The 12,643-nt window shown below is 47.9% G+C and overlaps 1 protein-coding gene across 1 annotated transcript in view; it reads right to left on the bottom strand.

Moving 5' to 3' along the window:
* The window catches only part of Stab2 (stabilin 2), a 183,156-nt gene that overhangs the window by 93,979 nt on the left and 76,534 nt on the right, over positions 1-12,643 (bottom strand). The window contains exons 26-30 of the mRNA XM_012948648.2: positions 10,004-10,099; positions 8,332-8,424; positions 4,612-4,659; positions 2,401-2,537; positions 1,852-1,966 (exon numbers count right to left, since the gene is read on the bottom strand). Of these exons, the coding sequence (XP_012804102.2) occupies positions 1,852-1,966; positions 2,401-2,537; positions 4,612-4,659; positions 8,332-8,424; positions 10,004-10,099 (489 nt within the window). The remainder of the gene's footprint in view (positions 1-1,851; positions 1,967-2,400; positions 2,538-4,611; positions 4,660-8,331; positions 8,425-10,003; positions 10,100-12,643) is intronic.

Genomic DNA, 12,643 nt, shown 5'->3' with positions numbered 1-12,643 from the left:
GTGAAGCCTAATGACCCTGGTTCGAGGCTCGGTTCCCCAGGTCCCACGTTAGCCAGATGCACAAGGGGGCGCACGCGTCTGGAGTTCGTTTGCAGAGGCTGGAAGCCCTGGCGTGCCCATTCTCTCTCTCTCCCTCTATCTGTCTTTCTCTCTGTGTCTGTCACTCTCAAATAAATAAATAAAAAAAAAATTAAAAAAAAGAAAAAAAAAAGGATGGGGGTGGCTCAGCTTTAAGGTACTTGCTTACAAAGCCTACTGGATTGGGTTGGCCTGGGTTTTGATTCCCCAGTATCCACATAAAGCCAGATGCACAAAATGGCTTATGTGTCTGGAGCTCACTTAAATCCTCAAGGGGCCCTGGTACACCCATTCATTCATATTCTCTCTTTCTGCTTGCAAATAATTTTTTTAAAGAAAAGTGCCGAGTGATCTCAGGCCTTCATGATTATGCAGAAAGTGCTCTTAACTGCTGAAACGTCTACCCAGCCCCAGTTAAAGAAATTTCCTACTTATTTGAGAGGGGGGGGTGGTGGTGGTGGAGAGAATGGACACGCCAGGGCATCTATCCACTGCAAAAGAAATCCAGACAAATGGACCACCATGTGCATCTGGCTTACATGGATACTGGGAAGTTGAACCTGGGTCCATAGGCTTCACATGGAAGTGCGTTAATTGCTAAGCCATCCCTCCAGACCCCCAGTTTTTATTTAGGAAGAAAACCTCAGAAAATAATATGAATATTACTGGCATTTTCAGAGAAAGATATGTAAAACAAATCCCTGGGTACAGCTAGTGGACTCCTTCCCTGGTGCTCACACTGCTGTGATGGTGGTCAAGCCCTGGTGCTCAGACATTTTGCAGCAGCTCTATTTTGTAAATGCATGCTTGTCTCATCTTATGTAATTCACAGAGAGCTTTAATGCACTGCCACACACAGCCAAGCAGCCAGGCTTCCTCCTGGGAAGTCCGAGTCCTGGAAACATTTTGCAAATACTGACAAGCCGAGCTCTCCCTTGGCTGTGCATGGCCCCATCTCTAGCCCAAGATCCATGCTGGTGTAGAGTACTGCTTGGTGCAAACTGTGCTCTGATGAACTCAGGATACAGTTTAGGCATCTGGTGATTCCATTAGTAGATAACTAGCCATCAGTTCTTAGCTAACTGTATACCATAATTAAAGTTGTGGCACTGGCTACCCTTCACTCTTATCTTGGTCAGTCTGAGTCATCAGGAGGGGCCTGAGGCCCACCAGTGGGGATATGGCCATATTTGGTAGGATCACTACTATAAACTGTGTATGTATGTGTGTGTGTGTGTATTCATCATTGTTGCAAGTGGGTGCACTTTTTATATAGAGTTCTAGTCTCTATTTGTACACATCTCTGATATATATTGTTTTTTTGAGGTAGGGTCTCACTCTAGTCCAGGCTGACCTGGAATTCACTATGTAGTCTTGGGGCTGGCCTGGAGCTCACAGCAATCCTCCTACCTCAGCCTCCTGAGTGCTGGGATTAAAAGTGTGTGCCATCCTGTCTGGCTCTGATACTTTTATTTTTTTTTCTAATAATTTTTTTTTTTTTAGAGAGAGAATTGGCACACTAGGGCCTCAGCCACTGAAATTGAACTCCAGATGCTTGTGCCACCTAGTGGGTGTGAGTGACCTTGCGCTTGCTTCACCTTTGAGTGTCTGGAGAGTCGAACATGGGTCTTTAGGCTTTGTAGGCAAGTGCTTTAACTGCTATCCCATCTCACCAGCCCTCTGATACTTTTAGTATGACAAAAATGTAAAAAGGACAACATGAATAGAAGTAATATGCTTCAGCTGAACAGCCACATGACAGAGCTCTCTTACCCCAGCTGCCTTTTCCAGGTGAAGGAAGTTGCCCTGCAAAGAGGTTGCCAGCATGTTTGAGGAAGAAAGGGTCTGCAGGTCGGCCACTCCATATGTGCCTGGCAGTGTGTGATACCTAAAACATCGGGCCACAGTTACATGTCAGTGCACACAAAGCAGCATCATGGAAAGGTTAGGCGCATAAGCTCTGGAGCTGGACTTTCATATTCAGACACATCCCCTTGTAGTGGTCAGCCTTGGCTGGAGTTAGTTTTAAGACACCCTGTGCCTCTGTTCTTATGTCTGTAAGATGGGAACAATTGTCACACCTATGTCTGGGAGATGCCAGGAAGGTTAACTTGAGTTCTGTGCACAGAGCTGAGAACAGTACTTGGCCTAGAGTTTGGCTGTCAGGAGTTGCTGTCGCTAACCCAGGGGAGTATGGAGAGGAACCCTACAATATGCCACCCCCCCAACCCAGGAAAGACCGTGCTGCTTCTCTGCGGTGCGCTTCTAGGGGCTGCTCACACTGATGCCCGTCTGATGGAGAATAAAGTACACAACACCCACTTGATCAGAGCTGGAATATTTTTAGATGACAACCAGAAGCTTTTCTCGTCTTGGTCCATGTCCTTGATGGCTTGCTGGGAAGGCACGAGGACAGTGAGGTTTGCGGCGGTGGACAGCATGGGTTGTAGAGAAGCATTCTGAGCCAAAGGAGGAAAGTGACCCAAGGAGTGTTAGGGATGATCAGGGCTGACCTAAATGCTTGACAGAGGTGACAGCTTCGTATGTGGTGGTGTTGCAAGCATACTGGGAAGACGCTAGGTGTTCTCTCCCTAGACCCACCCCAGACATTGGCTGATGTCTCTCTGTTTTTGTTTTTTCGAGGGTCTCACTCACTCTGGCTCAGGCTGACCTGGAAATCACATGAGTCTCAGGGTAGTCTTGAACTCACAGCTATCCTCCTACTTTTGCCTCCTGAGTGCTGGGATTAAAAGCATGCACCACCATGCCCGGCTACTCTCTCTCTTTTTAAAATATTTTATTTTATTTTTTTGATAGACTGATAGATAGAGAGAGAATGGGTGCGTCAGGACCTCAAGCCACTGCAAACTCACTCCAGACACATGCACCACCATGTGTACATGGGTCCTAAGGAATCAAACCTGGGTCCTTAGTTTTCACACAGGCAAGTGTCTTAACCGCTAAGCAATGTCTCCAGCCCTATACTCTCTTTTGAGACTCATGGAAAAAAAAATTAAATATATGGGTCTTATAACAATACAAGTTTTCTTGATGACGTTACACTTTGAGTCATTTGTGTCTTTCACAGTAGTCTGAATGAGGAATGAGACAAATAGTTTGGTACGTGTGTGTGTGTGTGTGTTTGTGTGTGCACACACGTGTGTGCACGTGTGCACTCACAAACAACCGAACTTCAGAGTAAGGCTGGTGAGGAGAAGAATGCAGGACCAGTTTCAGCATGGGGGAGGCTGGAGCCCTGAAGTCAAACTGTTTACATTTCATTCTTGCCCAGAGAGTCAGTTCTGGGTAGGAGGAGTGGCATTGTTAGTGTTAACTAATGATCATGGGATAAAACAAAACAAAACCCCAAAACCCCAAAACCCAAAACTCTGACTGTTGCCTTTGCTGATGTCTCCGGTGCATTGTCCAAACAATGCTGATCTCAAGCAGCAGCTAAAGCAGAGATGGGGGAAAGTACCCAGTCCAGCTCACCACTGGGCATGTGTATGCGTGAGGGTGAGACCCCCACAACGAAGCTCAGGCTGGGGGAAATCAGCATGTTCAGAGAGGGCTCAGACCCTGGTCCTACCTATAGGGGAGGGAAATTCAGAGAGGCTTCATACAGAAGCAAGCTGTTCCTGGAATGTTCTGGAGCATACAAGGAGCTGTTCTCAGAGCTTGCTAAGCGAGACTGATTTGCCACATGCCTATTTAAAGGGGGCAGGCAATCTGTCACAAAGACTGCCTAGGCCAGACACCCTTGTCCATGCAGTCAGAGAAGGCAGAGCCAGACGACAGGGCCAGATGGGACTAGACTCTCACCGTATGCTCTTCTGGATATGTTGAGCAGAAAGCTAAGCATGTATGAAGTACCTCAGGTGGTGGCTTAAGTCCAAATCTCACATGGCGAATTATGACATGAATTCAGTTAACTTTTTTTTTCTTTAAGAGACCCGTATAATGGATAATGCTGTCCATCTCAGCCCTGGTTCCATGTTAGAATCATTGGCAGCCCCCTCCCCCGTGTGTTGTGTAGGTCAGAGAGTAACCTCGGGTGTTGGGTCCTCTGCTTCCACCTCGTTTGAGGCAGGGTCTCTTGTTTGCTACCGTGTACACCAGATGCTAGCTGGCCTGTGAACTTCTGGGCATTCTCCTGTCTCCACCTATTTCCTCACCGTAGGATTATAGATGCATACTACTGCATCTGGCTTTCTGTGTGTTCTGGGGGCTCCAACTCAGGCTGCCACACTTACGCAGCAAGCATCTTGACCCACTGAGTCACGTCCCCAGCCAGGGAAGCTTTTCCCTGACACTTTGTCAATGGCCAACGTCTCACGTACGAAGCGGTCTCTGGGGTTGGGGGTCTGGCAGGAGCACACAGAAACATGCCGCTGTGGCTCTAAAAGCAGCCACGGTTGGGAACGTGGTTGGGTTCAGGGCTGTCCTCTCTAGTGTTCTATTATCCATGGTCCAGATTTCTGAAAGAGTATACATTGCCAGTAAGAAAAAAAAAATTGCAGTATAGGTACTCACGTGTATCCATTGGTTAAATATAGCTGCTTCAGAGAGAAATGACAATTCCTTATTCATTGCACACGTGGGAGGACGGGCGAGGAGAGAGAACACAGAGAAGGGGCCGTGAGAAGCGCAGTCTCTGTTTCTGGGCAGCCTGCACGCTGCTTCCTGGGCTGCTCCAGTTCCCCTGCCAGCCTCCCTGATGCTTGCACGTTGCCTTTCTTGCTGCAGGAGCCACCCAGGTCCTGCACACTCTGCAGCCTTCTGTTATCCTCTACACTGAGGCGCAGAATTAATCCCAGCAACTCCAGATGCAGTTCTTTCAAATCAGAAGGTGCTAAGAACACAGCTTCCCCTCCAACCCCGGCTCTAAGGAAGCTCTCAAGATAGCTCATCAAACAGTCCCAAACCAGAGTAGCAGCTTGGAGCATATAATCTAACCATCTACACTTTCATTCTGGTTCAGCCATGGCCTGTTTCCTCAAGTCAGCTGAATCTCAGTTTTCCTAATATGTAAAATGGGGATAATAAAAGCTCCAACTCAGGGCTGATGTGAGAAATACAAGATTTAATGTATTTTTTTAAATGTCTTTTTTTGTGTGTGGGTGAGATAGAAATGTATAGAAATGTATAGATAGATAGATAGATAGATAGATAGATAGATAGATAGATAGATAGATGGAAAGTGAATGGGCACCAAGGACCCCTTGCTACTATAAACAAACTCCAGACACATGTGCCACTTTGTGTACATACATGGCTTCAAATAGGTTCTGGGGAATCAAACCCTGGGCTGGACGGCTTGGCAAACAAGTGCTTTTAAGCACTGAGCCGGCTCCCTAGCCCAGGATTCAGTGTTTTACAGTACTTAACATAGAGGTTGGTATGCAGGAGAACTCCCCATATTTCAACGGACTTGTGTGAGATCTGATAATTGATGAGTGTCTATATGGAGCTGCCACATGCCACAATGGGCAGAGAGAAAGAAGGGCACAGGATGTGAAAGAGGAAAGGTGGTCTCAGGAGTTTTGGAGGAGTTCAGAGTAGACAGGCTAGCCACCATTGCCACTACTCAGCGACATCTGAAGGTGTGATGGAGTTTCTCAAGTGCGCAAGGTTTTGTGCTTAACAAGACGGGGTCAGTCCTTGGGCCTGCAGTTTACCATGAGCAGGTCATCTAACCTCTCTGAGAACCCAGGGTTTCCTCTGAAAATGGATTCCTCCTGGGTTTAGGAAGCTCAACTCTATTAATAAATATAAAACTATCTTAAAGGCTATTAAATGTCACCGAGGTAGCAAAAGAATTACTGTATAATAATTTGTTTGTTTGAGACTGGGTCTTGTGTAGTCTCGGGTGGCTTCAAACTTGCTAGGCAGCCAACGCTAGCCTGGAACACCTGGTTCTCCTGCCTCCATTTCCCACATGTTGAGGTGTGCATCACTGTGCTCATCATCTCTATTTCTTTTTGAGAGTAGTTGAAGTCATTAAATAAGTTAGTAAGTCCATCGAAAAAAGTAAATTAGTAAGTAAAGGAATAATCACAGAGCTGAGAGGCTTGAGTCATTCCCGTAAGGAGAGGTTGTGGTGGTCTGAATGTAAAACGGCCCCCAGAGCCTCCACTGTTTGTGACTAAACTTCGTACCTACTCCTCAGCTGGTGGAGGTTGTGGGAGGTGGAGCCTTGCTGGAGGAGGTGTGTCACTGGGGGTGGACCTTGGGATTTTATAGTCCAGCCCCCTTGCCGGCACTGGTTAGCTCACTCTTGTTGCTTCCTCCCAGCTGATATGACAAGGTGTGACACCCTACTGCCCATTCTTGCCATGCTTTCCCCATCCTGATGAAAACTTCTCTGAACTGCAAGTTGAAATAAACCCTTTCCTTCCATGAGCTGCTTCTGGTCAGGTTTTTGTCCCAGCAAGGAGAAGGCCACAGAGGTTATCATGGAACAAAGGACCCTAGATAGGCCCAAACTGATGGCAGACTGGCTGTAAGCTGGCCTGGGGAAAGAAGGACTTGGTTAGGCATGGAGTGGGAAAACGCAAGCTGAACAGAAAGCCACTGAGAAGGCGACACCAGCGAGTGGGGCCTGGTGAAGACGTCTGTGGGGCCAGGCAGAGGCTTTGGAGCTGAGCTGTTTCCACGGAAGGGTAGGGACAAGGGAAGTGGACCTGGAGGTTTCAGGAGATACACAGCAGGGAGGAGTGTTCAGAGCTCCAGGGCCGGGACTGGGGTTGGAGGGCAGCTCCTTGACCCGAGGTTCCAGAGACCCACACTAGGCCTGTCGAGGATGCCATATTAAAAGTCCGCCAGCCCCGCAGTGCTGTGAGGAGTGCTGGTGAGGAGAGAAGGCGGGCCTGCCACAGAAGTGCGGTGTGGGTGGGATGGGCGGGGGTCTTGTGTGTGATGCCACAGCAGCATGGGAACAAACTCTGGAACGGCTCTCAGTCTGGAAGCCTGTGGGTGCTGGGGTATTGCTAGGCCAAAGGTTTTAGTGGAGAGGCGGAGAGAGAAGCAAATTGCTAGAACCAAACAAAAACTAAAAAGTGTTGAGATGATGTTTCAGTTCCCTCTGTTTCTCATGTGGACAATTATAAATAGTGTGTGACAGGGACAAGGTGATAGGTTTCTCCCTTGAGTGTCCAGTCCATTGCTGGGGGAGAGGTAGTGGCGGCTGGGTGTGAGCCATCTCGTATAAACATAATCCACTGGTGATTAGATGTGGGGTCCTGCACTTAGCTCCTGACCTGAGGCGAATGTGTGCAACCTCAGTTTCCTTACCTGCAGAATGGACACCATAATAAGCTGTTGTGAGGGTCAAGTGAGATGCTTTGCGTGAAGGACTCAGTAGGATGTCTGGTGCACAGAGGGTGTTCACACACATGCACACACACATAATACTGATAGAGATATGACTAGGGTGTTCGAGGTACCCATGGGAGGCATGAGGACCCCCCAAAGGGAGCTCAGGCAGCCATCCCCTGCAGGCTGACAGAGGGAGGTAGCTGCTCCCTTGGGTAGTTTGGGAAACAGGTAGGTTGGCAAGAAAAGTCAGGGCTACTAGGCTGCTGGGCACTGCCAGGCACAGGCTGGAGCCTTCAGGAGACAGGCCTGAGCTGCCATGGCTACAGGAGGCCACGCCCTCTCCCAGCCCAGCACACCTGGACTTAGGCTTTGCCCGGAGGTGACCTTTGGCCAGTTGCCTAGGAAACTCCTTATCAGCCAGCAGCCCTCACCCAGCCCATCCCCCTGCCACCCTCTTCCCGCCACTAGGTAGATCACTGTCTCCCTGCCGTGCTGGAATGAACGTCCCTAGGCGTCGGCTAGCAACCTTTGAATGCACCAATGCCCTGGACCCTCTTCCCGCTCTTACCTGCTTATAACCCATTTCCCTGACAAATATATGAGCTGTTCACTAAGATGCCTCCCGAAAGTGGTTCTTTCATCCGGCTCACGGCCGCTCAAGACCCTGTTCTCCATGGTTGCCTGGATGCCTTTGGGAACGGAGGCCGGCCCAAGGATCCGGTGACCCACGCTAGGCCTGTCGAGGATGTCATATTAAAAGTCTGCCAGCCCCGCAGCCTGTGGGAAGCGTGAGCCCCTCCGAGCATGCACAGAATCTGTGGGAAGCAGCTGGCTTCATGTAAAACCTCCTGAGTTGACAAGTGCCTATGGCATTGAGCTTAGCTGAGAGGTACTGCCACCCTAACTTTGCACTGGAGATCCTCGTGGGGGACCTACCAGGGCTGCATTTCCATAGCACAGGAGACCATCTCCTTCATAGCCATCTTGACACACGCAGCTCCAAACTCCAGACGCAAATTGACAGGTTGCCTGAGAAAACCAAGGAAATGACTTGTTTTCCTGACTGAAGTGTTCAACCTGACTTGCGTTTCTGGGAGACATCAGGCTCTAGCTAAGGTAAGGGCTCAAAATTCGGGGCTGAGGATGTAGCTCTGTGGTAAAGCGCTTGCCTAACACTCACAAGGAACTGGGTTTGACCTCTATACCACAAGAAAAAAAAAATCCTGCAAATTCAGGGCTGAGAAATGGTGGAAGCAGTCTACAGAGCCTTTTTGCAACAAGCGACAGCTTTTACTTACGGTGCAATTCTTTCTTTTCATCCCTATCGAATTCAGTGAATGAGAAATACAAGACATAACAGTTACATCTGACTTCGAGACAAATGAGTATGTTTTAGTATAAGCCCATCTTGCACAGTATTTTAGGCATACTGCTGCTGAAAACTCATGTATCTGAGTCCAACTGATGTCCTGTATTTTATCTGGCAACTGTATAATGGTTTTTCCAGGCTTTGAAATGGAGCGAGAATGTAGCTGCTCACATCCTGCTTTAAGGACTCCCTTTTGGAGATTAGAGATTCTGGGCATGGCAAGGCTCTGGTCAGAAATAGCTGCTGCAGTCTGGATGTGATGTGTCCCCCCAAGACTGATGTGTTCAAGGCTTGGGCCCAGGCTGGGTGGTGGCTCAGTTACTAAAGCGCTTACTGTGCAAGCTTGAGGACCTGAGTTCAGATCCCCAGTCAGTACCTATGGAAAGGCTGGGTGTGGCAATGATGCCTGAAATTCTAGCTCCTGGAAGGAGGAGATAGGCTGATCCTAGGGCAGGCTGACTAGCTAGACGAGTTGAATTGGTAAGCCTTGGGTTCAGTGAGAGACCCTGTCTCGATAAATAAGATGGAGGATGATAGAGGAAGACAGTTTGATATTATCTTTGACTTCCATATGTACGTATGCCTACACACATATGGACATACATATACACATGCAACCCCCACCCCCCCCGCCAAAAAAAAAACCCAACAAAATAAACCTTGGTCCCTAAATACAAGCAGGTGAAAAGATAAGGCTTGGGGAAAGTGATTGGAACGTGAGGACTCTGACATTATCCACAGAGGACTCTACTGATGGGTTCAGAATTTAATGACATGATATGGAGGTGAGCTGGGGCCTAGCTGGAGGAGGAAGATAACTGGGAGTATCCGTTGGTCAGCCTACTCTTCTCTGGCTCACTGCTTCCTGTCTATCGCCATGGGAGCCACTTTGCTCCCCCACACGCTTCCTTCATGATGCTCTGCCTTACCACCTATGAGCCTAGAAGCAAGGGAGCCAAGACCATGGGCAGCTGAAACTTTATACCAAAACACATCCTTCTTTTCTTGTTTTCTCAGGTATTTTGTGATAGTAGCAAAAAGTGACTAATACAACCTCATTTTTTTTTTTTTCTTTCTGAGGGATTTTTAAAACTTCTTTTGAGCCCTAGTTCTGGGTTAACTTTGAACTCCTGATCCTCCTTCCTCTGCCTCTCAACTGCTGGAATTAAAGGCATGTGCCACCACCCCTGGCCCTTTCTGAAGAACTTTCGTTGGTTTATTAATGAACAAGCAGCTCACCAGTGGATGACATTTCTCTGTTTGTTCCAAGCACGAAATAACTGGTTCACAGTCAATCCCATTTCCTTGAAATCCTTTCTTGCACTCACATTCATTCTGTAATTTCAAGAATGCACAGAATTTTATTGATGCATGCCTTATCCTCAGGTGTTCCAAAGAACAAAATATAGAAACCACAGTTGGGGTGAGAATGTCTTTGTTAGACTTTATATTTCAGAGCTGTTAGTCTATACATTGTTCATTATGTTTCCCAACCTGATAGGTCCTTGGTACTTTTATTTTTATTTTAAAAAATATTTAAATTTAAAAAAATTCATTTATGGGGGGGGGAAGAATGGGCATGCCAGGGCCTCTAGCCACTGCAAATGAGCTCCAGATGCATGCACCACCATGTGCATCTGGCTTATGTTGGTTCTGGAGAATTGAACCTGTGCCCTTAGGCTTCGTAGGCAAGTGCATTAACTGCTAAGCCATCCCTCCAGTCCCTCACCATTTTTTTTTTTTTGTGAGTTTCAGAGATTCTTGGATCTCTGCTTCCCTGTGGGAGTAGGGTTACAGGTGTATGTAGGCAAGCCCAGCTGTTTTAAGTGGGATCTGGAGATTTAAGCTCTGGTAGTCTTGGGCCCCCTCAGTCCCTCATGCTTGTGCAGGAAGCACACTTAAGCATTGAGCCATATCTCCAGCCTGGTACTATCATTCAGTTCTTGACCCCACAGGGGTCTTTGAAGGTAGTCTCAGAGAGAACTTAGATCCTAGAGGACATCACTTGGGAAGGTTGACCCCCATACTCAAGGAGAGAATGGTTGAGAAAGCCAAGAGGTATCCAATGGAGAGGTTCACACTTGAAGTCATTGCTAGCCCAGAGGACACTCTGTTGCAGTCTGGTTCACATTGCTGGTAGAAATCACCCAACCAAGAGTAGCTTCTGGGAAAAAGAGATTTATTTTGGCTTACAGTCTCGAGGGGAAGCTCCATGATGGCAGGGGAAAACGATGGCATGAGCAGAGGGTGGACATCACCCCCTGGCCAACATAAGGTGGACAACAGCAACAGGAGGGTGTGCAAAACACTGGCATGGGGAAGCTGGCTATAAAGCCCATAAGCCCGCCCCCAACAATACACTCCCTCCAGGAGGCATTAATTCCCAAATATCCATCAGCTGGGAACCTAGCATTCAGAACACCTAAGTTTACGGGGGACACCTGAATCAAACCACCACACACTCTGAGCACAGAAGACTGGAGATACGGCCTCCTCTGTGAGTAGAAGAATTTAATAGAGGCATCACTCCTGCATGGACAACAATCCACAGCACACGGCTTGCAGGTGGAGCGCCTTCCTGCAACCGGAAAGTGCCCTTTCCTCTGTCAGAGCTTGCTTCCCCGCTGGGTGCACACGGTGAGCAGGGTGCTGGCTGCATTTCAGCCCCGCCTTGCCCTGTGAGCGAGGCACCTGACACTGTGTACACTGAATCACAGAGCCCGTGGTTCGGATCATGCAGCTGATTGGTCAGTGTGGTGTGATGACAGTGACAATGGATTGGGTGACAAAATGATAAAAGGTGTGTGTTTGGGCCAGGCAAGCAATCAGTGAAGCTGCATTTGACCACAGTGTATAGGAAACTAACAACCTGCACATGAGAAAGACCAGAAGGTAAAAATGCCTCAGCCTATAAGTGGTGATTATGGGGGCACTGGGAGTGACTCGGTTTTTCCTCTTTTACTTCCCCACCTGTTTCTAACGTGAAATGCCTTCACAAATCTTAGCTCAAAGAAGCAATTGTGAAGTCTCTTGACATTTAAAACATACCTTAAAAAAGAAGTCATTTCTTCAATCATCACCGCCATACTTCTAGAACTTGGATTTCCCAAGTTGAAACTGTTTTTTGTTTTTGTTTTTGTATATATTTGGTTTTTCGAGGTAGGGTTTCACACTAGCCCAGGCTGACCTGGAACTCACTGTGTAGTCTCAGGGTGGCCTTAAACTCATGGAGATCCTCCTACCTCTGCCTCCCGAGTACTGGGATTAAAGGTGTGCACTACCATGCCTGGCTCCTGTCTTTTGGTTTTCTGAGATAGGGTCTCGTTCTAGTCCAGGCTGATCTGGAATTCACTATGTAGTCTCAGAGTGGCCTTGAACTCACAGCGATCCTCCTACCTCTGCCTCTGAGTGTGCACCACCACACCCTTCCCAAGCTGAAACTTTCTTTTCATTAAACACTAACTCCATCCCTTCACCCCGGCAAAGGCTGCTGTTCTACTGTCTGTCTTTGTGACACTGACTACTCTAGGGCCCTCAAGGAAGGATCACCAACACTTCTGTGACTCATACCTAACTGTAAGTTCATCTAGGTTGTAGCATGTATCAACATTTCCTTCCTTAAACTGACTGATTCTCTTTTTATCCTTCTCTCTCTTTGAGTTAGGGTTTCACTGTAGCCCAGGCTGACATGGAGCTTTAGTCCAGACTAGCCTTGAACTCATAGAGATCCTCCTCCCTCAGCCTCCTGAGTGCTAGGATTAAAGGCCCGAGTCACCATGCCTGGCTTGCTGATGGACACTTCATTGCACGTATGTTACTGATGAACACCTGGGTGGTTTTTTGGTTATCGTGACTAATGCTGTTATTAACATGGTTGTA

This window comes from Jaculus jaculus, chromosome 6 (genome assembly GCF_020740685.1).
Source record: "Jaculus jaculus isolate mJacJac1 chromosome 6, mJacJac1.mat.Y.cur, whole genome shotgun sequence".
NCBI lineage: Eukaryota > Metazoa > Chordata > Mammalia > Rodentia > Dipodidae > Jaculus > Jaculus jaculus.
The sequence above is the reverse complement of the archived record's forward strand: the minus strand, read 5'-3'. Positions and strand labels throughout refer to the sequence as shown.